This window comes from Paroedura picta, chromosome 9, assembly GCF_049243985.1.
Source record: "Paroedura picta isolate Pp20150507F chromosome 9, Ppicta_v3.0, whole genome shotgun sequence".
Lineage (NCBI taxonomy): Eukaryota > Metazoa > Chordata > Lepidosauria > Squamata > Gekkonidae > Paroedura > Paroedura picta.
The window spans coordinates 3,530,434-3,557,737 of record NC_135377.1 but is presented as its reverse complement, the minus strand read 5'-3'; the positions used below and the strand labels follow the sequence as shown (position 1 = coordinate 3,557,737).

The window sequence follows — 27,304 nt, the reverse complement described above, 5'->3', positions numbered from 1 at the left end:
CACTCTGTGCTCGTCAATCAGGTAATTTAGACTGAGACTGTGATCTAAGCAAGACACTACTTTAAAAATCCAATATTAAGGTGTTTTGTTTCCCCCTCTTGGCCGTTTCTAAGTACCCTGCGGCTCAGGGCCAGCGTGCCAGTAAAAATCCCCTTCCTCAAAGAACTTCGGACCTATTATACGCTCTCCCCCCCCCCCCCCAACATAGCACAAGAAAGAACTGCTTCCGTTTCTCACCTGTGTGAGAAAGTTAAAATGGCAAATTGCAGGTGTGCAAACGGGCAGAGGAGGAGAGAGCAAAATCCTGCAGGGGAAAAGAAACAATTCCATCTGCTGCTCATCCATAGGATTTTCACAACGTAATAAACGCTCCTTTCTTGGCCTATCCGGGTCTGCGATATTTGGTCTGGCACCAGTGGAAATCAAAGTATGACCAAACCCAGACTCGATTGCACAGGGAAATCTATTTCAGGCCATTTTGAGCGGTTCCTAATAATCACCAGATATAATAGTTCTCTCCTCCTGAGAGCTGCGGAATTGGATTTGTATGATCTAATCTAAACCTTATTTGGGAGTCGAGGGGAGATTTTTCCCTCTCCCCTATTAACATGGGCCGCGCATCAGCGTTTGCAAGCTGCGTTTTGGGTCAGCAGATCTCTTGACTTGAGTGCTTAAGTTTTTACTTTTTCCTCCTCCCTAATTTTAATGAATAAGGATTGGCTTGAAATGATGTTTGAATTCAGCTCTGCTGCACCAGGTTCCCCTGACACAAGGCCATTGTGAATGGGAGACGTTGCCTCCCCCTAAAAATCTGGGTTTTTCTGTTTGCCGCCATTCTGCACGCTTCAACGGGCAGAAGCAGCGATAGATATGGCCTGAAACAGACTGATATGAAAATATTTCAGCTGCACCAATCTCTAATTTGAGATGAAGGCAAGTTGAAAATACCGACAGGAGCGGATGGGCCATTGTGGCTCAGAGAACAGACTGCGTTCTGGGAGTTCAATCATCTTCCAAGCTGCACAGATCGGAATTTTACTCCGCCTCAGCCACCCCTCTCCAATGTGGGAACAATGACCTACCTCGCAGGACTGGAGTTCCAGACTGCTGTGATAATACTGCTCTGGGGTTTCCTTTGTTTCAGGTGGGCTCCCGCCCACTTCCTCTTTCTTCAGAAGAGAAAGAGCAGATCAGTGTGTGCTGAAGCAAGGAGCAGCCATTAGCTCTCTCCATCAGCTGACCTGTGAGATGTAGTCCTGCTTGTAAAGCGAGCCATATGGCTTGCAATGTATTTCTTTCGTAACTATCTTTTAAGCTTTTGGGAGACTGAAACAGATGAATATGATATGTTTTGTAAATAATCTTTCCAGTAAAGATTATCTCTCTTTTAAACTGCAAAGTGCTGTGCATCTAGTTCTGTGCCTAATCCACAAAGAACTGCATACTTTGAAAACCCTCTTGTCACTCTGCAGCTCTAATTTTTTGAAGGAGTTAGTTTAGTCTGAAGGCCCCAACAGTTTCCCAACCAGGAATTGTCAGTTTTAGAGAAATGTGCTCAACATCTTTCCACTGTGTCCTTTCTGTATGAGTCACTTTCAGTCAACCAATACAGTTCTTTTCTTCCTGGGGGAAATACTTCTTTGAATTGAATGCCCCATCTTTGTCTTAACCTGGGAAATTGTCCTCTGACCCTTCCTCTCTTTTTGTCCCCTCCCACTCTTCACATGGCCTTCCACGGAGACACATGTCTCCCCAGGGCTCTCATACACCCACACCCATGATGCTGGACAACCTGGCCATCTGCGATAGGGAAAAGCTCTTGAGATTCGCTTTTTCTTTCTTTCTCTCTCTCTCTTTCTCTTTCTTTCTTTCTTTCTTTCTTTCTTTCTTTCTTTCTTTCTTTCTTTCTTTCTTTCTTTCTTTCTTTCTTTCTTTCTTTCTTTCTTTCTTTCTTTCTCTCTTCTTTCTTTCTTTCTCTCTCTCTTTCTTTCTCTCTCTCTTTCTTTTTCTTTCTTCCTTTCTTCCTCTCTCTCTCTCTCTCTCTCTCTCCCCTCCTTTCAGGATCTACCTGAATACAGGTGAACTGGATCTACCTGAATACATTTACACTGACCCTTCCTGCAATATACTCCTTGGAAGATTTATTCCCTGCTCTCCGGATCACACTTCTATTACTCGGCAAAACTATGTTCTATTAACCAACTATCCCCAAACCGTCTCCATCCCCAGTTCAGAGGTTTTTGTAGACAAAGGCTCTCCACACTTGTTAAATGCACAGATGGATTTTGTGTCTGAGGCGCCATCCAATAACAGAATTGCTGACGCAGTTGCTGGAGGGAAGGGGGCCCTTTGATCCGAGTGAGTTACCGGCCTTTCCTTCCTAATTTCCCAAGTGGTACGTCTGTCTCACAAGGTAACACCGAAACGTCTCCTCCTCTTGTAAACTTGAAGCATCTTCTCTGAACAGCACCACCTTCTTGACATCCCGAATTATCTAGACTAGGGTTGCAGGAATCCAGGTGAGCTCTGGGGATTTCCAGGAGTCACAACTGATCACCCGCCTAAGGAAATTAGATCCAATGAAGGACAGGACAGCCTTGGAAAGCAGAACCTAGGGTATCAACTCCCTTCCCAGGTAAGTCATGGAAGTCTTAGGGACTCCCCTAACCAGCTTGGTGTAGAGCCAGTTTGGTGTAGTGGTTAGGAGTGCGGACTTCTAATCTGGCATGCCGGGTTCGATTCTGTGCTCCCCCACATGCAGCCAGCTGGGTGACCTTGGGCTCACCACGGCACTGATAAAACTGTTCTGACCGGGCAGTGATATCAGGGCTCTCTCAGCCTCACCCACCCCACAGGGTGTCTGTTGTGGGGAGAGGAAAGTGAAGATGACTGTAAGCCGTTTTGAGCCTCCTTCGGGTAGGGAAAAGCGGCATATAAGAACCAACTCTTCTTCTTCTTCTAACCTGAAGAAGAAGCATGCAAGCACACAAAAGCTTGTATCTCTAATAGAACATTGTTGGTCTTAAAAGTGTCCCTAAACTCAGACTTCATCCCAGACTCAACTGGTAACTGAAAAAGTATGCAGCTACTTAGATGCTTATCTGTTCCACATAATATTTTTCTGGTAAGGGCTAGGAGGAGGAGCTGGTCTCATGGCTTAAGTGCCACTCAATGCTTAACACCCACTCAGGGCAGTTGTCCCACCCCTGAGTGCCTCCTCCTCCAACCGGCTTGCCTGTCTGTCCAGCGGCCAGCCAATCGCCTTCTGTCCCCTGACTACCTCCTCCTCCTTCCACTTCCCTCTGAGGCTCGGAGGCTGCAGATCCCTGCCACGTGAGAGCTGCCCCTAACGGTGAGTTCCCTAACCGCTGCCTGCAGCCTTTCCAGGTCCTGCGGGGAGGAGGAGGCCATTCACAGAGTTCTCCCTCCGCCCCCAATCTAGTGACTGTGGTATTCCTGAATGCAATGGGCTTGGCCCCTAGTATCTTGAATAAATCTTTGCTGGACTTCAAGGTAGCCCTGAACTCAATTTGTCTGGCTGCTTCAGACCAAGACGGTGACCCACCTGAATCTACCAACTTGGGTTGGCAGCCTGAAGGGTTATGAGGTCTGCAGCTTTCTCTTTTTGTTTGTGCCGGGAAGGTGCTGAGACGGCAGATGATGTTGAGCTGAGATGCAAATTAAGAGTGACCTGCCCACTGTGATGAAGCCCAAGAGGCCAGGGATGGCTTTGAGGGAATGAACTGGCTCTGACTGACTTTGCTTTTGGTTGACTAATTCAAACTTATATCTAAGCTGCCCGGAAGGACTAAATCAGGGGTACAGAAAGTGGTCCCGGAGGGCACCAGGGTGACCACAGACTCCTTACTTGGTGCCTATCAAATGTTTTTACAAAGTGGGTGGGGCTACGCATGGGTTTTGCCCAACAAACATTTTTTGTACCTGTGCAGATTCCTCCCCCCAAAAAACACAATTTTTTTGCATCAGCTGCCACCACAACACAAGGATCTTTAAAGCATGACAGAAGGAAGATGCAGCAGCCATTTTGTGACTGGCTCCACCTCCCGAGGCAGCCATTTTGCAGTGCCAGAACTTCAAAGATGCAAATGGGCTTTAAAATCTTGGGTATCCGTGACCTAGCACACATTTTTCTTGCTTCTCCTCCTAGAGACCAAATGGCCCTGTGGTTCCGTCCTCATTTCCATCCATCCTGTGGTGAACTTGTGAGATAGATTAGGTAAAGGAAGCATGACCACCCCATAACCGTCTCAGTGAGCTCCATGGCGGAACAGGGATTTGAATTCAGGTCTCTCTGCACCCAGTCCAGGATCCTAATCTTGATATTGTACCGTTTCCTGATCAACAATTGAGGACTGTTCACACATGCAATGAAAAAAGGCTTGGTTTTTATACCCTGCTTTTCACAACTCAATGGAGTCTCAAAGCTGCTTACAATTGCCTTCTCTTCCTCTGTCCACAACTCTGTGTGGTAGGTGGAGCTGAGAGAGCTCCGACAGAACTGCTCTGTGAGAACATCTCTATCAGGACTGTGACTAGCTCACGTTCACCCAGCTGGCTGCATGTGGAGGATGGGTGGGGAATCAAAACCAGCTCACAGTCAGGAGTGGCTCAGCTGGCAAGCACGGCTGCCAGGTCCAGCCTTCCTCCCACAGGGCTCCGGAGCGTGTCCGGGTGAAGACCAGAGTGGCCCAGTTGGGGAGCCAGGGCTGTCCCTCCACCCATGGTGCTGCCAAGCATGTCCAAGGCAGATCTGTGGAGACTGCTCAGGCATTCAAATCAGTCTGCCAGGGCCACTGTCCTGGTTAGACTCCTTACCGCAGAGTATGGCTGGCTCTTGTTTCACTCTGGTAAGTGGCCAAAAGGAAGGAGGGGGAGGAGGAGAACAAGGGGAAAGAAGACCAGTGACTGGCCCTGAGTGGGGGAGTGTCCTCTCTCTTTTGGTTGCATAGCCCCCAATGAGGTCCAATCAAGCAGAATTCTGCCCTGGGCTTTGAAACGTTCACACATCATCGAAAGTACATGCACTCTTTTGTATGTTATGATGATTCTGTATACTTTCATTATGATGTACCCCGTCCCGAGTCAGAAGATAAACACTGGGCAATAAATTCAGTTAATTAATAAATCCACGGGAGATGGCAGGGATTGAACTTGGGACCTTCTGTGTGTCGGGCAGATGCTTTGCTGCTTAGCCCCAGCTCCACAAATCTTTCACTTAAAACTTCCTAGAGGTTGAATCATGATTTGTTAATATCTTCAAGCACTTGCATTATAATTTCATCTTGTGTAATTCCCCCCCCCCCCCCCCAGGCCTGACATCTCTTCTATATATTTTTCTCATTTCTCTCTTTTCCTTCTCCCGGGTTCTTTTTTTCCTGAAGGCACTTAGTGAATACATCCTAAAATGAGCTCCAATTTTTTACGACACTTGGATCTGGGAACATAAACCTTTAGATGGCACATATTTGATGTGACTGTTTGCAAATCTAGGGAGTTGTTGCCTTTGATTGTCTCTTAGCCAGTTGTGACATCATATTATCCATGTGTGGATGCTTGCTATTCCCCCCCCCCTTTTTTTTGTCATTCCCCCTCCTCCCTTGGCTCGTAAAAATAATTGCCTGAATGCACATCTATGCATCTAGAGCTCAAGGGGAGCCGTTTTACCAACGTTCCCAATCACTTGGCATTCTTCCTTTGTGGTTGAAAAAGCACACATCTCTTCGCCAATCAATCCGTTCCGTTTAAATCGACTTTGTATATTTCCCATATCTAAGCACAGATGTCTTTCTGAGACACCAAAGAGAGAGATGCCATCTAATGTAAGGATCAGAAGCTCCGGGGGTACCATTCTGAGAACCGAGGGAGGGAGAGATTGCTGTGTGCAGAAGAAGGAAGTTACCCGAAAGGAACAGAAAACCTGGCGCTTGCAGACATTACAAAATCTAAAACCTGAAGAATGTTGTGTACGCATTTCTGCTATTTTCACTCAAGCCCTGACCTTTATCGCCCAGGAAAGCCCAATCCCATCAGCTTTCTGGAGTTAAGCTGGACCAACCTGGCTATTATTTGGATGGGAGACCTCCAAGGATTTGGGTGGTAGTTCCTCCAAGGTGATAAATAAATAATCAATTTTCATTCCGGTACATATACCTCGCTTTGACGCGGACATTCAAGATGGCCTGAGAAGAACTGTTCGAAAGGGATGGTATAAAAATCAAAAAATGAATAAATATCTCAGGCAGGCTAACCTGAGCATGCCGTGTCTTGGAAGAGAGGCAGGGTGGGCCTGGGTCAGTATACAAAGACCCCCCAAGGAAGACCAGGGTCATGATGTGGAGGTATACAAGGGCCAACCACCTCTGGACATCTCTTGCCTTCAAAGCCCAGGAGAGTCACCATAAGTCTATTGTGGCATCAAACCGCCATTGATACCCACATTGGTCTGGGCCAGGTTGGCCGAACTGTGGCTCTCCAGATGTCCATGGACTATAATTCCCATCAGCATCTCCAGTTTTTCTGGTGGGCCAAAACAGTGCAGGGAGGCCGAGGCTTTCATAGGAACTAAGAAGAGCACTACAAGATCAGACCAGTCCATCATCTGGTCTCACACAGTGGCCAACCAGATCCTCTGGAGGACCAACAACTGGGCATAGAGGTTAAGATCTTCCCCTGATAAGGACATAAGAAGAGCCCTGCTGGACCAATTGTCCATCTAGTCCAGCCTCTGGGGGGCCAACAAGAGACCATAGAAATCAAGGCTTCCTCCAAAGTTTTGAAAGGATGCTGGACTAGATAGATTCTCATTGGTCTTATCGAGCAGGGCTCTCCTGACGTTCTCATCGGGAAAAGGCCTTGGCTTCTACTCCTTGTTGCTGGCCCTGCAAAGCAGGTTTTCTCAACCAGAGTTTTGTGAAAACCCGAGCTTTCTTGATGATACTGGATAAGTTTCCCAAATGGGTGGGAGTTAATTAATTTTAATATATTTTAATAGGTGTTAAATGTTTATTGAGTGATATGACCATGTAGGGGGCCCCAGGTGGGCACGTACACAGCTATATTTTGCATGATAGCACCATTTCTGGGGTTTCTCGAAGCCTGGGTAATGTTCCAGGGGTTTCTCAATGATAAAAACGCTGAGAAAGGCTGCTGAAAGGAACTGGGCAGAGTCTGCACTTACTTTGTTTATTCCATTGTCAATCCTGTTGAATTCAGATCGCTTTGAACTCGGGTCTTCCTCTCCCCCCTCCTCCCCATTGAAACAGGAAAGTCTTCTGCACGTGGTTAGGGAAGCTCAGAAGGGGGGGGGGAGGCAAATGGAGACTCTTTCTTTGTTTTCTTGAAGGGGGGAGAGGATCAAAGAAGTCAGAGGAGGATGGAAAAAATCCTTTCTTTTCTTGAAGGGGGGGGGGACGAAGAAGGCACAAAAAAAAATCCAAGGCTGACAGAAGTTGAGAGAACTTAGGGGCTTCTCCTTTGAGGCAGGCTTGTCACATGACCACCTGTAGCCAATCACGGGTCCTCTACCACGGAGGAGAGCCCAGATTCAAAACAATGCGATTTTCTGAATATATTCAGGATTAGCAGCAGTCTGAGATATCGCACAATAAAGGTAGGGTCACTCCGGATTAATCCTTCTTGCTGCAGAAGAAAATTTTAAATCGCCCCAAATCCAAACGGAAATCGCATTCTGTGCAGAGGGCAGGGACTGAATCGATCTGGGGTTGGAATAAAAGCTGCGTGCAGTTTACACCCTGGTTGGCCAGTGTGTGAGACAGGAAGCCGACTATTCTGGCCCAGTAGGGCTCTTAGGTTCTTACGCTTTCCCTCCTGCAGTCTTTCAACAGCCACTGCCAGCCAGATGAGTCTGTGCGAGGGTCAACCAACTACCACCGAGAGTCAGTGCCTATTTACTCTGCTTTACAATGACAGACACCATGCTGCCAAGCGTCATCTCACATGAACGTCAATTTGAAATGTGTCTGGAGGGAGTATCAGATTGGAGCTGTCTGTCGGGATCTCGGGGGGATTTGCTGTAATTTTGAGAAGACTATTGGCATTTCTTCAGCTCCCGATGTAAGTTCATCAATAATCAGCCCATCACAAAACCATTTGGAGCGTATTTCCTTTCCTCTTTCCCCTCCTGGTAGATGATGAAGACAAACCCAGCCTAGGATTATATGATTTAGTCGGGAGTCCAGGAGACTGTCTCTATGAAGGACCTCTTTCCCCTGCTGCAGTCTAGTGATTTGTGGATGATGAGAAAGCTCAGCGAGCTATTAAGAGGGGACATGATAGCCCTCTTTAAGTATTTGAAAGGTTGTCACTTGGAGGAGGGCAGGATGCTGTTTCTGCTGGCTGCAGAGGAGAGGACACGCAGTAATGGGTTTAAACTTCAAGTACAACGATATAGGCTAGATATCAGGAAAAAAATGTTCACAGTCAGAGTAGTTCAGCAGTGGAATAGGCTGCCTAAGGAGGTGATGAGCTCCCCCTCACTGGCAGTCTTCAAGCAAAGGTTGGATGCACACTTTTCTTGGATGCTTTAGGATGCTTAGGGCTGATCCTGCGTTTAGCAGGGGGTTGGACTAGATGGCCTGGATGGCCCCTTCCCACTCTAGGATTCTGTGAGTCTAGTTCAGCAGTGGAATGGGCTGCCTAAGAGGGTGGGGAGCTCCCCCTCACTGGCCGTCTTCAAGCAAAGGTTGGATACACACTTTGGATGCTTAGGATGCTTGGATGCTTTAGGATGCTTAGGGCTGATCCTGCGTTGAGCAGGGGGTTGGACTAGATGGTCTGGATGGCCCCTTCCAACTCTTTGATTCTATGATTCTATGATTAATTTAAGTTGGCCAAAACATTCAGGGAAGCATTTAAAAAAATGTTTGTGACAATGCATTTCCACAACAAAGGGCTCCTGAATAGCCAGGTTGCCAAGTTTCTCACAGGAGACTCTTATGTGATATTAGAAATGCTGTCCTAGGTTGATTCTGTACTTACTTTGTTTTTTCTGTTGTGGATGCTGCTGAATTTAAAACAATTTGAACTCGGGTCTTCCTCGATCTCCCCCAGTTGAAACAGAAAGTGTTCTGCACTCGATTGGGTAAGCTCAGTGTGGGGAGGGGAGCCAAGCACAGCAGGAGTCTCTTTCTTTCTGCTCTTGAATGGGGGGGGGGGAGGATTGGACGCAGCAGAGGAGGGGGGGAACCAAGAGGCAAATCTCTCCTGAGAGAAGTTAGGGCTTCTGGAGTGCAGTCACTTTAAGAGAAGTCTTGTAACTGGGAACCAGGAAGTCTTTGAACCGACGTCCTGGCCAATCAGGGAAGAGTGCTTTGCTACAGCGTTGGAGGCACGAGGCAGGAAGTTAATTCACAAAAAGCAGAGATCTGCACATTTACTGATGCCGATTTTTGAAACATCATTCTGGATATCGTGGGGGAATGGTAAGGTCAGTCTGGATCAATCATGCATGTTGCAGAGGGAAAATTTAAAGCACCCAAAATCAAAGTGGGAATTGAATTCAGTGTAGAGGTCAGGGATTTATTTGAGTTAAAAGTGGGTTAAAAGCCCCATGTAGACTACACCCTAGAGACTCAACCCATGCCACATTACACACCCTATCTCTTCCTTCGGCAACCCTTTCCGCTGCTGAACTACTCTGAATGTGTGTCCCCCCCCTCCCCGATAATTAGCTGGTACCATTCCACAGGTAGTTTAACCCCTTACTGGGAGTCCTGTCCTCTGCTGCGAACAGGAACCATTCCCTTCCCTCCTCCAGGTGACATCCTTTCAAATATTAAAGCAACGTTTTTACCGTCTGGAAGATCCTCCATACGACCTGCATGGTTCCTACTTTTCTTTTGTCTTTCTCCAGAGATAAAAGCACTTTCGGCTCCCCTCCTCTCCCACTGGTGCCGATTACTCACCTCGATCTTCTGGATGGCTTCTTCCCTCTGGCGGATGGCCTCCACATCCTCTTCCGTGATTTCCGAGAGGAAGGCGTGCTCCTGGTTCTGCTCTTGCCACACGCTGTCGCCTCCGTTAAAGATCTTTTCATCGTCGGCCAGGTCAGCGAAAGGGGTCTTCGGACTCTGAGGAACCGGACAAACACGGCAGGTTTCAGAGTCATCCCAACAGAACTCCCAACTGAAGGGAGGGGAGGGGTTGCCAAGGAAGAACTCTTCCAGGGGAAGTCAGTGACTGAGGGTCAGAGGAGTCTGGAGGCCTCTTTCTCATTTTAATTAAGCAATTAAACATTTATGGATATGAAGAATTGAACCTGAGTCTTCCCCTCAAGCCAACATCACAGCTTGTTCACCCTCACCCAGTTCAATACGGACTCCAAGCAGCAGCTCAGAACATAAACTTCATCCTTGGACTCAGGTGGAAAATGGAAGGTAGAATTGGACACCATCCACAGATGGGAGACACAAAAGTCCAACCCTACTGAAGACTTCTTCCAAAGGCTTCATATGGATATTAAATCGTAAGTGGGATAAGATAGAGCTCTGCAGCACCCCACAGGTGCCAGGGGGCTGAGCGGTGATCCCCCAGCACTATCATCTGCAACCAACCTCCACCCCCAATAGGACTTGGACCACCACCATGTGGTGTCCCTTCATCCCAATGTTGAGAGTTGGCTCAGTAGGATACAAGGGTCAATAGTTATCCAAAGGCTGTTAAGAGATGCACCAGAGTCACATTTCCTCTGTCTAGTTGTCCACAGAGATTGGCTGTGAGGAGGCTGGTCCTGCCATGAATTCTTGCAGTGACTTAATACTTCTGCTGGGCTTCACCTCTGGTTGGATCTCAGATTTTTACAAGTCAGATCCCATTGCATTGTCTATCGAATCTCTCGCCCTGATGATTGCACTGACTTTTCAATGTAATCTGCCTCAATTCCTAAACAGAAAGGCAGACTATGAACTAATGAACAAACAAACAAACAAATGGACAGACAAAGGAGCTAACAAACAAACAAAACGTTTCCAACAGAAAGGTAAAAATCACTCTGGGGAGGGGGGTTCAATTCAGGCAAACAACATGGAAAGAAACAAATCTCTTTAGCCACCACAAACCAGTTAGCGGGAGTGGCGGGATAAACATTACATTATAAATATCATCATCATCATCATCATCATCATCATCATATTATTATTATTATTATTATTATTATTATTATTATTATTATTATTATTATTATTATTACCCGCCACTCCCGGAACCGGCTCTTGGCAGGTTACAAGTGTCCAGTAATATAATATATCCACTACGTCAGTTTCAATCAGGACCACCCATGGATGATAGTCACCAAACATCCACCCCCCCCCCCACCCCAAAAAAAGAAGACACTAGAATGACATGAGTCTTCCAGTGACTTCTCCGGGTCAGCTCCCATATCTTCTGGGAAGTGTTGCAGAACCAAGGCTTACGTATGGCTACCTAGTTAGGAAAGGGAACATGTGAGATTTGGACTGGGGTGTCTCTGTCCATCTAGCCCAAGAGGTGAGTGTGCATGTACATCAGTGCCATCATGCTGCACCCAACTTATTGTGACCCCAACCAGGGGCTTTCAAGGAAAGTGAGAAGCAGGGGAGATGTTTGGCCATTGCCTTCTTCTGCAAAGACTTCCTCAGTGGTCTCCCATCCAAATAACAACCCTGTGGACATTCCGGGTTACACCATGATACCTTCCCAAGAGTTGGATATCGCTGACCGATTCCATGGGTGAAAGTGATACCCTCTGGTGAAAGGAGCTTGCCCCAGATGCAAGGCTCTCATCAGAACCTTTTTCCTCCGTAGAAGTCTCTTTCTGCTGAACAAAAGAACCTGCCCTGGTGGAACACATCTGCGGGATCCATCCCCCTGTTCTAAAGCATGACACGCATTGTTATCCGTATGTTTGGAAAACAGCTCAAAACCTGTGATTAGAAAATCAACCTTGGCGGGAGACGGGGGAGTGAAAGATAATTTATAACCAAATGCATTTTATATATGCAAATGGTGGAAAATTGAATTAGTCCTTATGAATTAAAACTTGCATGCTAATGTAATTCCATCCGGTTGATACCATTTGGCTTCTTGGGAAGAAAGAAGAAATTATTGGCTGCATAGAGGTGGGGGGGGGGGGGGAAGAGAGAGAAAGGGATACGCAAGTAATCAGGCATCCAAGAAACTTCTGTTTTGCTGAGCATGTAAACCTTCATTACTTTTGAAAAGATAATATATGTAGATGATGCACGTTTCAATTCCGGCAGTTAAAAAAAATAGATTAAAATAAAATAATGTGCAATTTCCCTTGCTTTTTAAACAGGAGTTTGTGCCGCACCTCCCCAATTTCATGTTGTGTGGCTACTGCAGCCACAGTGCAGAGAAGATATGATGGTCTATTAAAGTAAATGAATATTCAAATTGGTCATTAAGTTAACAGGTCATTTCAGCCTCACTCCAGCCAAGTTTGAATTAAGAACCACACGCTCACAATTGTCGGAGGGGAGGGATGGTGGCACTGAGACATTGCCCCCTTCCCCAAGGAACAATGACCACCAAGAGTCTTGTGGTACCTTAAAGATCTTGATGTTTAAGGGCACCATAAGTGCTTTCATGTCCCTCTAAAGTTGACTCTAGACAGGACCTGGAGATCGATTAGGTAGGACTACAACTGATCTTCATAGAATCATGGAATAACAGACTTGGAAGGGACCTCCCGGGTTATCTAGCCCAACCCCCTGCACTATGCAGGACACTCAGAACCCTAATGCAGGACACAAATCAAGGCTTGACAGTCAACCAATCATAGACTAGAACCCCTTGGATTTTATGGACCAATCAAAGGGTTTTGTTACAAGCTAATCAGGACTCTTGATGGGCCAGCTAAAGTATATATAAATTTGTGGTTTTCTTCTTGTCCCTTGTTCAGTATTGTCAGTGATTCTTGGCGTTTACTTCAATAAAAGGGCTGTGTTTTCAGTATACTGAACCCACAGAGGTTATACTAACAAACAGTCCAAATGCCCTTACTGATGGTAAAAGATCTGTATTACAATCTTATCAAGATGTGTATGTGTGGCATACAGGCAACAATTATGCATACACGGATGGATGGATGGATGGATGGATGGATGGATGGATGGATGGATGGATGGATAGATGGATAGATGGATAGATGGATAGATGGATAGATGGATAGATGGATAGATGGATAGATGGATAGATGGATAGATGGATAGATGGATAGATAGATAGATAGATAGATAGATAGATAGATAGATAGATAGATAGATAGATAGATAGATAGATAGATAGATAGATAGATAGATAGATATTTGCAAATAGATATGGATCTGGAATATGGTATCTGTGTGTGGGAGGAAAGCAGAAGAGAAAGAGAGAATCAAATAAAAAGAGAACTCAAAAACTTGTTATCATATTTAAAGGGCTGTTTTGTTTTAATATTTAATTAGGAATGTGATTTACAAGTTACTAGGAAGGGGGTAAGCTCCTCCCCACTGGAGGTCTTCAAATAACGGCTGGGCAAACACGAGTCAGGGACGCTTTAGGCTGATCCTGCACTGAGTAGGGGGTTGGACTAGATGGGCAGCATGGTGTAGTGGTTAAGAGTCGCCATGCGAAAGCTCAGGCCTTGAATAAATCTTTGTTGGACTCTATTTTTCTTGTACTCTGGAACAGGTAATTATCACCCAACTCTACACTTAACACACACACCCATTTTCCTCTGTTTTATCTTTTGTCCTTTTGTACTTTGAGTGTGTACCCCAATATTTCCCCCAATGAATCTCCTTGAGTCCAAGTTAAGCTGTCATCTTTTAAAAGGTTTTCTCCCTGGAAAAAGGACATCCAGCCTTTTGCTAATATTCAAATCCCCCATAATTCTACTTGAGGGATCCAGGCCCTCGGAAGACCTGGATTAAGGAAACAACAGATTCTTCTACGTTCCTGGGTCCGCCACGGGTGCAGGTGAAAGCTCGGCCTTTGGGCCCAGCTCCTCCCCCAACCTACAGTGTCCCTGCAGGGACGCCTCTCGCTCCTGCCAGCTCCGCAGCTCCACGGAGCTGACAGGGGCACACCCCTATCCCCACCGTGGTCGGAGAGCAGCGTGTTGCTCCCCACCATAATGCAGTGGGGGGCCCATGCCCTTCCTCCCCCTGCCGCCACTGCTGTGGAGTGCTCCCAGTGCTTCCGGCCCAGCATTACATGCAGAGGGCCACTGCATCAGGGCAGCCAGCATGCGCCCGGGGTGCCCCTCCAACCGTGCACATGTGTGGAACCCCGCCGCAACAGAGCAGCAGCGGCCTGATGTGGCTGCCACCGTGCATAATAGGCCAGAGAGAGGCTTTGAGCTCTAACAATATCCATGCAATTTAACTCCGTTTATTTCAGCTTTCTCTGTTTGAATTCTCTACTGGGCACCGAAAATCATACAAGAGAGGGGAACAGTTTATAGTACATTAAAACAAACACCCACAAACACAGAGAGAGACTCACAAGCACACACCACAATTACAGCAACTGGTCTCCGGCACAAGGAAGAGTCCGATCTGTCAGCGGCTTCTGTCCGCATTTCTCTACCGCGTTAACAAATGATATTTCATCGTACATTATGAAAGCGAGGAAACAACAGATTCTTCCCTGAGCCTATCTGCATATCTGTCCTGTGTTAATCAGATTTCATGGGAATCTATATCCCAGATCTTTGTGCCACGGGCAAGAAGGGAGGCAGTACAAATTTGCAATTGAATTAAGGCTGCAGACACAACAAACACAGACTATACGGAATGTCTAAACGTTCTTACAACCTTCTCAAAAATGACAGGGCTTTTGTGGAGCACCTGTTCAGGTGTACCAAATCATAGAACCAATGTAAGCAGGGACTTCTTTGGAAGTTTTTAAGGAGAGGCTAGATAGTCATAAATACATACATATCTTTATTACGGTCATAAACCAGCAAAATCAAAACAATTTCACAGTTACACAAATAATACGGCTAAAACATGGTTTTACTCATAAAATAGCATTATGTTAAACACTTAGAACAGGGGTGGTCAAACTGCGGCCCTCCAGATGTCCATGGACTACAATTCCCAGAAACCCCTGCCAGCATTTGCTGGCAGGGGCTTCTGGGAATTGTAGTCCATAGACATCTGGAGGGCCGCAGTTTGACTACCCCTGACTTAGACTATGAGGCTAGATAGTCATCTGACAGAAATGCTGATTTTATTAACTTGGGGGCAGATGGTGAGTGGGTGAGAGGAAGGGATGTGCCAGGGTTTGTCTGTTGTGGCCCTTCCTTGCATGCCCAGAGAATTGCTAATTGCTGCTGTGGGATGGTAGGTGAATTTCCTCCAAGCCAGGCTGGATTCTGGAGATTTCTGGTGGTGTTGCTGGTAGTGGTGGGGATGAGTCAAACTAGTGGTGATTTATGCCCGACTCCTAGAGGTGCTGGTGACCAAACTTGAGGCCTTTAGCATGCCAACCATGTGCTTTACCACTGAACTCTCTGGCTCAGGTGCTCTGACCTTTCTCCCTTCCCTAGGCTAGCATGCCAAGTCCAGATGCCAAGTAGTCTTGATGCCAACGGGATGCAGGAATGGCCTCTGCTATCACTCAGGGCGCGACTGACCTGAATAACCACCAAGCCATGCATCCTCCTTCCCCTCCTCTCCCCGATACAAAGACTTCTGTTGAGCTTCATTAGACTGGGTAATGCCTCTCCAGCTTCTGGCGTTCTGCAGACACCAAGAGACTCAAGGCTGCGACATGTTGAACAAAAGCCCAAAGCAATTACAGGTAGACCGGGCCCAAAGCTGCCGCGGGAGAGGGGAAAAAACGCACCCTGGGATTCTGCCAGTTTTTACAGATGCAATTTTACAGAATGCGATTATCCTTTTGCATTCTCTTCCACACTGAGAGAAGCGTCAAATGGGAACTGGCTTTCTTGAGCGGTGAGACGGAAGCCAGCAGCCCACTACTCATGCGGAAGACTTCAGCCCCGGCATCGTTTGATCTTGCTGATCACAGGAGGAGGACAGGGACTGCTCCCAGCAATCTCCCAAGGCTCTCTTTTTTATACAGTGGCATTTATTGATTTCTTCAACGTATGGCATATGTGTGGAGTAGCCAGGAGTTCAAAGGATGACCCAGCAGCCAGGCCAGGGACGTTCAGAGGTGTTTTGCCATTGCCTGCCTCTGTATCATGACCCCTAGTGGTCCTTGGAGGACCTATTATCCAAACCTTGGCGGTCTCCCATTAGCTAGGGTCAGCCTTGCTTAGCTCTGGAAATATGGTGTATGTAGGGTAGCCAGGAGATCTGAGGATTGTAAAGCCACCAGGCAAGGTGTTTTGGAGGTGCTTTCTCACGGCCTCTGTATCATGACCCCCGGCGTTCTTTAGAAAAGGGGCTCATGGAAAATGTAGTCCATGAACATCTGGAGGACCACAGGTTGACTACCCCTGCTTTAGAGGAGCTACCATCCAAATCCTTGCAGGTCTCCCATCCAAAGACCAGCCAGGGTTGGCTCTGCTGAGCTTCCAAGGTAAGATGGGGTCAGGCTTGCCTGGGCTAGCTGGTGACAGATGGCTAGGATGAGGCAGAGAGTGCAGGTCGGGAAGGGTAGGAGAACAGTGGGGACTCAGAGCCCAAGATAGAGAAAGCTTCACAGCTCTGGACAGGGGAAGGAAACAGGCACGTGCCTTGGCAAGGAGGTTGGTTTATTAAAATTACAAAGATCAGTGCCCTTAGAAAAAATGGTAGCGTTGAAGGGTGGGTTCTAGTCTCTAGACTACAGACCTCAGTTCTCCAGGAGCGAACGGATGCTTTGGAGGGTGGATTCTATGGCCCTGGACCTCATTGAGTTTCCTTTCCTCCCCAAGCGCCACCTCTCCAATTCCCAGTAGCTTCCCAACCTGGATCTGCTGGTTTTATGTATGTTTATGTTCTTTATTTTATGCATTTGTTTTCGCTCCCCACGGAAGAAAGGTGGCTGACGAATGTTTTAAATTAAAAAAAAAAGAAAGACCAAGATGTTTGTTTTGCTTTTGAATGTAAATCACTTTGAATGATAGATGTTGGGGCTTTGCTATTAAGCACGTGGGCTAGAACATTTTTTTATTTTTGAATGACTCAAGTGCCCAATTCCAAACTACACAGCCGACATCTCAGGGCCACCTCAGAAACTAAAAACACACATGATACTGGGTAAAACTAGATCCGGGCCCTTAGGAAACCCCAGCAGTTCCGAAGGGCCTGCAAGGTTGAGGACAAGGTTGCACGCTTGCTATCTGATAGCCCCCCCCTTCCCATCTAATCCCCCACTCAGAATTCTGCCTGAGCCATTCGCCTTCCGTCAAAGCCAGGGCCAGGGTGATGTTTGAACTGATGGAGCAATCGAAGCAGTGCTTTGTTTAAATTTTAACATTTTAAATGCTCTACAGTATGAGATTAGCCTTCTTTGTTGTAAGGGGACCCCAAGACCTTTTGGAGAGGGGCCTTCTAGAAATCAATCAATCAACTGATTGATTGATTGAATTATTTAATTAAATTTCAGGCACACAATTCATGCATCAAAGAACTAGACCAGCCTTCCTCAACTTTTTTACCATTGAGAAACAACCCCAGAAGTGATGTGATCATGCAGAAGATGGTTGGGAAGCAGAGCTGTGGGCATCCCCACTCAGGGCTCCTTCCCTTCCCACCCCCTCCAGGCCCATCACTGGCCATTTTGGGATGGTGGGGGAGGCAGGTCGACATGGCCATGTATGGTCTTATCACCTGGTTATGTTTAACAGATTTTAAAAATATTTCCCATCCAGGAAACCCTTCCAGGGCCATGGAGAAACCCCAGGATTTCACGAAAACCTGGCTGAGAAAGTCTGAACTTGACTGTTTGTGAATAAAGAGTGAACAGGTATCATATTTTTGTGGCATGGAACAATCCCGCACCACAAGGAACCCTGAGGAGCGAAACACAGCCTGCAGAAGGAAAAGAAGGCAGACAGGACTGGGGGCATTGTATTCTCTGGCTGGAAAAGACAAATATTTTGTTTAGAAGCAAAACCATCTCATAGCAAAGCAGTCCACTGCTGAGAGCACATGCATTGCTAATTATAGCTCTCTGTCTCTCTGGCTTCCACATGAGAGCAGATAACATGTGCAGGAAAGGAGGAGGGGGTTGCACCAGTGGAACGTGGGTCAGTAGGATCTGTGTTGAGGCCGGGTTCCCAATGGACTGCCGAGGTACGATCACTGATTTGACACCAGGATGAATCTTCCTTCGAGGCAATGTCGGCAGAGAGGTAACCCCCGCCAATGGAAAACACTCCAGCGATCTTCCGACCCACTCCCACCACCCACCCCCATGCTATGGGTCTTACACAGGAACTCCCACTCACCCAAAAATAGATTCAAATGAGTAGCCGTGTTGGTCTGAAGTAGCACAATAAAATCAGAGTCCAGGAGCACCTTGAAGACCAACAAAGATTTATTCAAGGCGTGAGCTTTCGAGTGCAAGCACTCGAAAGCTCACGCCTTGAATAAATCTTGGTTGGTCTTCAAGGTGCCACTGGACTCTGGTTTTATCTCCCAACCAAGTAAGGACTGATTCAACAGTGTGCTCTGGCAGCTAAAAAAGTCCAATGTGATTTTAGGCTGCCTTGCTAGGAGCATAAAATCCAGAGCAAGGGGAATTACGACACCACTTTGTTCCACAATGGTTGGACCTCATTCGGAATTTTCTGCCTAGTTCTGGTCTCTGCAATTCAAGGATATTGAGAAGTTGGAGCGACAAGGATGGTAACATGGTGGTTAAGAGGGGCGGCTTCTAATCAAGCACCCCAGGTTTGATTCCCCACTTCTCCTCCGCATGCAGCCAGCTGGGTGACCTGGGTCACAGTCCTGTTCTGACTAGGCAGTTCCATCAGAGCTCTCTCAGCCTCACCTACCTCTCAGGGAGTCTGTTGTGGGGAGAGGAAGGGAGGGCAGTTGTAAGCCGCTTTGAGATTCCTTCGGGCAGTGAACAGCGGAGTATAAAAAAACCCCAAATCTTCTTTTTGTCTTCTTCTTTTACCAGACGGTGATCACACAGAGAGGGGAGACCCTCTGCCTTAGGCTGCCTAAGTGGGTAGTGAGCTCCCCCTCACTGACAGTCTTCGAGCAAAGGTTGGATACACACTTTTCTTGGATGCTTTGGGCTGATCCTGCATTAAGCTGGGGGTTGGACTAGATGGCCTCTATGGCCCCTTCCAACTCTAGGATTCTGTGATTCTGTGAACCCACAAGCACCAATTTCTGGTGCAATTCTGCTTCGAGCCAAGGAGGGATCTCACACAACTGGCTTACGGAGAGCTCTAAGATTTTAAAAGGAAATTAGGAGGCGGGTGTAGGATATGGTTTTGGTAGCTTAATGCCATATTGCTCTCCATTAATTTATTCCGGGTAGATTTTATTGAGAATTGCATTGTTAGCTGCCTGGAGGCTGTATAGAAATGTGACAGTAACCAGCTAGCTAACCTAAGTGGCTCACGCTGTTCTTTTTCTCTCTCTCTCTCTGGCCCTCAGCCAAATTCTGTTCCCCGTATTTCTCTGCCTCCCCGGCCTTATCTCTACCTCTCCTTTTGGGTATCACACATTCTCGTTGCCCGCAAGGATATATTCTCTGGGGAGGGGGGAAAGGGGGACTCCAAGACGGTTCCTCTCGACGCGTGAAAATTCAGAGACAGTCTGGAAAAACCGACAGGAACGCGCACCCTTTGTCGATCTGCACACTGAATTTGGGATGCAAATGGGGTTGAGGAGGAACGTTATTTGGTTTCCATTTGCATAGTTTTTGGGGAGGGTTTATGGAAATGAAGGCTCCTGTTAGAACCAGGCGGAGACACCAGGGAGAAATCGCCAGCAGTTAACACTTACTGGAAAAGGGGATTTAAAAATAAAATAAAATACATCCCAGCCTTCCTCCAAAGACCTCAGGCAGCTTAGATGGTTTTGTTCTCACTCCTCCTCACAACAACCCTGTGAGGTAGTTTAGGCTGAGGGGAGGTGGCAGGCCCAGAGCATCATGGGAGCGACAGGTGAATAAGGGTCTCAGCTTGGGTCGCCCTAGTCCAGAGGTAGTCAAACTGCGGCCTTCCAGATGTCCATGGACCACAATTCCCAGAAGCCCCTGCCAGCGAACGCTGGCAGGGGCTTCTGGGAATTGTAGTCCATGGACATCTGGAGGGCCGCAGTTTGACTACCCCTGCCCTAGTCTGATTTAGAGCGTGTGAACATGATATTGGGGTATTTGTGGACCGTAAGCTAAAAATATGAGCAGACCGTGTGATGTGGTGGTATAGAAGGAGAATGCAGTCTGGGGCTGGATCAACAGAGGCATCATGTCAAAATCAAAATCCACCTCATAGGATGTCTGTTGTGGGGAGAGGAAGGGAAGGTGATGGTAAGCCTCCTTGAGACTCCTTTGAGTAGTAAAAAGCAGAGCCCCCCCCCCCCCAAAAAAAAAACACTTCTTCTCTTCTGCCTCAGTCTACTCAGACTAGCATCAGCTCTCTAGGGTCACTGGCTGAGGCCTTTCACATTACCTACTGACTGGTCCTTTTAACTGGAGTCGCCGGGGATTGAACCTGGGACCTTCTCCATGGAAGAACATGCTCCACCACTTAGACCCTTCCCTAAAATAGCACACAATGCCGCTTTAGATTGAATTAGACCCATCAAAATCAGCATGGGCTACTCAGACTGGCAGGGACTTTCCATGGACTCCAGACTGGTTTTTTTTACATCATCCCCTCCTGCCTGGTCCTTTTAACTGGGGAGGTTGGGGATTGAACCTGGGACCTTCTGCATGCCAAGCGTAGGTTCTACCACTGAGCCATGACTCAGAAGTTTTGGGATGTCCGCATAGCCTGTCCAACTGAGAACCTCTTGGCCACCAGTCCATTAAAATCCAGAGCCTTGGACCATCAAGGTCAGTATTGTCTCCTCAGACTGGCGACAGCTCTCAGACTGAGGTTCTTCCCTTCACCATCTGCCTGGTCATTTAAATAAACAACAACTGGAGCTGCTGAGGATTGAACTTGGGACCTTCTGCAGTCCAAGCAGATGCTCTGCCACCAAGCTATGTCCCCTTCCCAGTGAAAATCTTGTTGTGTTTCCATTTGGAGCCTTCCCTCCCCTTGTCCAACTTCTGTTCATTTGATGGCTTTCTCTACGACATCAACAGATGGTCCTGCAGCTACGTCACTGAACTGGAATCACAGTAATGCTGAGCAGGGGCATAAATACTCTCCTCCCCCTCCCTGCTCCTTCTGGCAGGCTGTCATTAAGTTATTTACAAAGAATCCTCTTTATTTAACAAGCGTTAATCTTGTTCACGACTCAGATGGACGTGGGGAATGAAAAACTTGCAGGTTTCCCAGAATTCAGGCCAAACGTGGAACGCAAACTGCAGACTGGGAGGACGTTTCCCCGGCTCCTTGGAAAACGGGATTGCTGGCTGAGGCTTTTTTTCTTTTTTTAACACTTCGGAGCAAACCGATTTTAAAAGCTGCTCTGGTTTTCTCCTAGCTGCCTGAATTATATCCTCACTAGAAATTAAGCCCGCTGTATAGAAAATACAGCGGGCGCTAGTGGGCAGTGGGAGGAGGGAGGAAAGGAAGGTAGGCAGGCAGCCAGGCATAGAGAAAGGGAGAGAGAGAGACAGAGACAGAGACAGAGAAGGGGAGATAGGAGCGTAAGCATTGGAAGAAAGAATGGAAGAAAGAAAAGCAGAAGAGAAATGGATGGATGGGAGCAAGAAAGGAGATTAAGGGTTGGATGGATAGATGGGTAGACAGGAAGGAAGGAAGGAAGGAAGGAAGGAAGGAAGGAAGGAAGGAAGGAAGGAAGGAAGGAAGGAAGGAAGGAAGGAAGGAAGGAAGGAAGGAAGGAAGGAAGGAAGGAAGGAAGGAAGGAAGGAAGGAAGGAGGGAGAGGGAGGTAGGCAGGTAGGCAGGCAGGCAGGCAGATAGGTGCAATGGAAGGGGACGCGGCAGGAGTGGAAAGAAGGGGCCGCTGGGCAGGTGTGGGGGGTGAGTAGTGAGGGGGGAAGAGCTAGGGGTAGAGAAGGGTGGGGGCAAGGTGTTTGGGGGTGGGGAACCAGCAGCAGAGTGCGGGGGTGAGTTGTGGGGTGGAGGAAGCATGTGGGGTCGAGAGGGGTGGCTGCCTACCAGTGTCGGCATCGACTCCCACATTTGTGTGTTGTTTGGGGTCAGTGGCGAGTCTTGCGGCTGGCTGGCGGGCACCTGCGGGTGTTTGGGGTATGCAAAGAGACAGGGCTGCTGTGTCAGTGATGTGGCAGGGCTGTCTCTGTGGCGGGGCCGGGCTGCTGCCAGACAGCTGCAGGGCTTCAGGGTAGGAACGGGACAGGGCCGCGGCATCAGCGACACGTCAGGCCTGTCCCCTTGGTGGGGGGCAAAGCCCCCCCGCCACCTCTAGCAGGTTGGGCCGGGCGCCTGCGTGTCCTCGCGGTAAGCAGCCTGGTCATGGCTGCCTGGGGGGAAGGTGGTAGATGTGGGGGGGTGGGCGGGTTGGGAGGCTCTTCATGCCTCCTGACTCATCAGGCCGAGGCCAAGGGTCCAATCACCAACCGTGCTGCGCTCAGCTGGTGATTGGTGCCTTCTTCCTGGAATGATAAGCGGAGGGCTCAATCGGCAGGTGCAATGTGCCTGCCAATTGAGCTCTCCGCTTGTCATTCTGGGGGGGGAAGGGGCCCATGGGCTCCCTTCCCCCATCACAGACAGGTTCCACACCAAGGGCCCTTAGCATTTTATTTATACTGCCTCCACAGAGCAGTTACAGATGTTGTATGCCACCCCAAGATGACAGGCTCAATAGGGGCAACTTATAAGTACCAATTAGACAATTAACCAATTAGCCAATTAACCAATTAGTCAATTAACCAACCAACCAATCAGCCAATCAGCCAATTAACCAATTAACCAATTAGTCAATTAACCAATCAACCAATCAACCAACCAACCAATCAGCCAATCAACCAATTAACCAATTAACCAATTAGTCAATTAACCAACCAACCAACCAACCAACCAATCAACCAATCAACCAATCAACCAATCAACCAATTAACCAATTAGTCAATTAACCAATTAACCAATCAACCAATCAGCCAATCAACAAATCAACAAATCAGCCAACCAACCAACCAACCAATCAACCAACCAACCAACCAATCAACCAATCAGCCAATCAACCAATTAACCAACCAACCAATCAACCAATCAACCAACCAACCAACCAATCAACCAATCAGCCAATCAACCAATTAACCAACCAACCAATCAACCAATCAACCAACCAACCAATCAACCAATTAACCAATTAGTCAATTAACCAATTAACCAATCAACCAATCAGCCAATCAACAAATCAACAAATCAGCCAATCAGCCAACCAACCAACCAACCAATCAACCAACCAACCAACCAATCAACCAATCAGCCAATCAACCAATTAACCAACCAACCAATCAACCAATCAACCAACCAACCAACCAATCAGCCAATCAGCCAATCAACCAATTAACCAATTAGTCAATTAACCAACCAACCAATCAACCAATCAGCCAATCAACCAATTAACCAATTAGTCAATTAACCAATCAACCAATCAGCCAATTAACCAAATCAGCCAAACCAACCGGATCAACCAAATCAACCAATTAACCAATTAACCAATTAACAAACAAACGAATAAATAAATTTGGGCCTAATACATTTTGATATATAAGATGTGATGCAAACCTTATAGATTGAAACTGTCTGGAATCAGGCTGAGCCCAGCCTGTGGAGTCCCAAGTAAAGGCGCATCCGAAATCCAACAGTCAGTTGCAAATTTCCAAAAGAGCTTTATTAGGCAAAGTCCACAGTTAGCTAAAGCAGGCCAAGATCTTCCTAAGCAAAGATCTTGATAATAACAAAGTACAAAGGAACCAGGGAGGGCAGATATAGGGTCCACCAAATAAGGGAGGGGGGACCTAAAGGTTTCGGCGGGAGAGTGGGTACAGAATTTTCCTGGATATTCCTGGACAGAAACATGTTAGATTCAAGGTTTTTGTATTTATAGTGTGCATGTTTGAGTGAGGCGTGTGTGACCTTTAGGGAAAAGAAATGTTCCTTTTTTATGGTTCTGCAATTACCTTGAGCTCTGTTTAATAAACTGCTTTTTAAATATATTTTTACTAGGGGCAAAGCCCATTGTATCCAAGAATACAACGGGCGCTAGAGCTTGGCAGTGGGAAGAGGAAGGGGAGGAGTTGTCCAGTCTGTAAGGGCATGGGGTTGAATGTGTGTGTTGTGTGGGAGGTTGTGGTGGCATGGTGGCAAATGAGGCTATGGATATGGAGATATGGGTGTCAAGAACCTGTGGTGTGGAATGTTCATTGAGTGTGGGAGAGGACTGACCTTTGGGAATTTTGGCATAGTGGTTACAGATGAGCTTTCCAGAGCCATGTCCTCAGATATGTGAAGGGAAAATCAGACTGGAGACTCTTCTTAGGGGAAGATTACATGGCAACCAATTCCTCCCAGTTTTGCGTCATTTCCCTTCTTGTGTGAATTAGGCCACCGAAATGCCCCTCTGCCCTAATACACATGGGGTAGTCACAGTACACAGGTGTCCACCCTGTTCCTTCTTTTCCATTTTTTCAGTGTTGATAAAATGTTATGTGCCCACATGCTTCTTTCATGGTTGTTCCTTAGAAGAACGGATTTTTGTACCCTATTGCTTACTACCCAAAGGAGTCTCAAAGCAGTTTACAAACACCTTTTCCAGTCGTCTCTCCACAATAGTCAACCTGTGAGGTATGTGGGGTTGTGAGAGATCTGAGAGAACTGGGAATGGCCCCCAGTGACTCATCAGCCCTCATGTGTCTCAAAGCATTTTCCAATCGTCTTCCCCTTCTCTCCCCATAGCAGAATCCCCATGAGGGAGGTGGGGTAGCGAGCCTCACAGGGAAGCTGGCAACCCTAAGAGGAAGACTCTCTGTGCACAGCAGTCTTGACCTTAGTAAGGTTTTTTATACTGTGTTTTTATTTGCCAGGCCAATAAGACATTACAGTTACCATGTATCTCCAGACATTTACTTGTTCTCTATTTACAGTTTCAGGCTGTAAATATTTATTTAGAACTTCCTGCACTTTCCAAGCTCATAGGACTGATGCTGGTCTGCCTGTCTGCGCCCCAGAATACAAACAGTTGCTGGTAAGGGCTGGCCATAACCCATAGGCCAGGAGGGACACTCCTGCACCACTCCCTCCCAACTGCGGGCAAAAATGTCTCCTCTGAAGGCTGGACTCTGAGGCATTGTATGATTTTGAAGTCCCACCTCCAAACCTCCAGGAATATTTCCAACCCAGGGGTAGCCAACCTCCAGGTGGGGCCTGGAGAGCTCCTGGAATTACAGCTCACCTGCAGAGTATAAAGATCAGCTTCCCAGGCAGAAAGGACTACTTTGGACAGGGTTGTGGTAGAGAAGAAACATTTAAGGCCTCCCACACAGGTTGTTGTTGAATTGAAAGACTTGAGGTCTACTGCACAGGGTTGTTGTGCAGATGAAACAGGAGTCAAAAGAGCCAGTTTCTTCTGCAGAATAATGCTGTGCAGTGGCCTCAAATCTGCAGAGAGTTGCAAAGAAGAAAGACACATGGCTTGGCTGTGTCTAATCTCCGGGCAGAGCAGTATTTTAAGTGAGAAGGGGCTTTTCTGTGGCCTCCCTGTCAGCCAACTGTTTGGCAAAAGGGGAACGTTCCCCCCCTCAAAAGGAAGGCCCTCAGGCTCCCCTGCATTGCTCTCTAAAGGAAAATGCCTCCCTCCCCTCAGTCAGGGCCTCTCAGAGGCTCCTTCGCAGCATGCCTGAAGGGGGAGGGGGAGCACTCTGCAGCCTCCAGCCAGCTCTGTCAGGGTTCTGAGGCAATTTGCAGTTGGACATGGCAGCCGCTTTGCGGCTCCTGATTTGCCCCTCTGGGTTTTTATCACGGACAGAGCCCTCCCTAACTCCTCCCCAATAGCCCTTAGGGCTTTATTTAACCGCAGGGGCGGTTAAAGATAATTCTTCAGACTCTGCTGTGTCTTCTCTGCTAGCAAAGCGTTCCAGCTGTCGCGGTTGGCTAAAAATTACACCAAGTGCTGCTCCTGTACCTGAAACACGGTACGGAGTGAGGCCGCTTGAAGTGTTACAGCTCTTTCTTAGAAAACCACACACCATTTGTAGGTAATACTGCGGCCAGAATCCTGGTCTTAAACATTCCTTTTATTTAAAAAGTAGATTATGTTGGAGATTGTAACTCTGCATGCAAGAGGAACTGGAAGGGAAAGGGTTAAGATAATTCTCTCACTCAGGTACAATTGGTAGTTAAAACCCCCAACTCACCTACAGGTCAGATGTTTGGCCGCTATGGCCTTTTCTTGCCTTTGTGTCTCCCTTTTTCTCTCTCTTACCAGGGCCTGGAGCTGAGGCAAGTTAACATTTTTGAAGTTGATCTTATCACCATAAATCAAATGAACCTACCTGAGGATGTCATGGAAAATGTGTGTCTATTTTTGTGAGTAAAATTTCTTTCTCTTGTTACTACTGGAGTCAGATCATCTTTGTCATTTGTTCAGGCAGCATTTTCCCCTTAACTGAGAAGGAGGAATGGAGGATCAGGGAAACCTGAGTAAAGTTTCTGTGTTTCCAAGACAATCTGGCTTAGCTTCGGGAATCTGATAAGATCAGGCTAGGTCAAGGTCCTCTCCCCACAACAGACACTCTGTGAGGCAGGTGAAGCTGAGAGAGCTATGTGAGAACTGTAAGTGGCCCTAGGTCGCCCAGCTGGCTGCGTGGGGAATCAAACCCAGTTCTCCAGGTTAGAGGCCACTGCTCTTAACTACTACATCACACTAGCTCAGTCGAAAACAAGCCTCCAGGACTGTTTCTGTACTGGGAACTTCGCTGCCCCAGCTCCCATGTGGGAGCACAAATCTGGGGTGGACAAGGTGCACCAGGCCAAATGGTCCCCCATGTGGGAGCAGGAAATGGAGAGGCAATCTGCCTTGACTTTACCTCCAGCCTGCAGCCTGGCCCAGAGCCTCAAGTGTGGAACAATTATAAATTCCCCTTTCATGAGACCAGGAAGCTTTTCTTGCTGAGTTTGAAAGTATTCAAGAATGCAAGCACTTTCAACTGTCCATGGATTATGTATGCGCTGAGTATTTTAGGATGCTCTAGGCTGATCCTGC

General features: G+C 47.4%; 1 protein-coding gene across 9 annotated transcripts in view; it reads right to left on the bottom strand.

The window, feature by feature from the left end:
* The window catches only part of TSNARE1 (t-SNARE domain containing 1), a 325,772-nt gene that overhangs the window by 124,319 nt on the left and 174,149 nt on the right, over window positions 1–27,304 (bottom strand). For all 9 annotated transcript variants that reach the window (XM_077351364.1, XM_077351363.1, XM_077351372.1 and 6 more), the window contains one exon: window positions 9,945–10,109. In XM_077351364.1, the coding sequence (XP_077207479.1) occupies window positions 9,945–10,109 (165 nt within the window). The remainder of the gene's footprint in view (window positions 1–9,944; window positions 10,110–27,304) is intronic.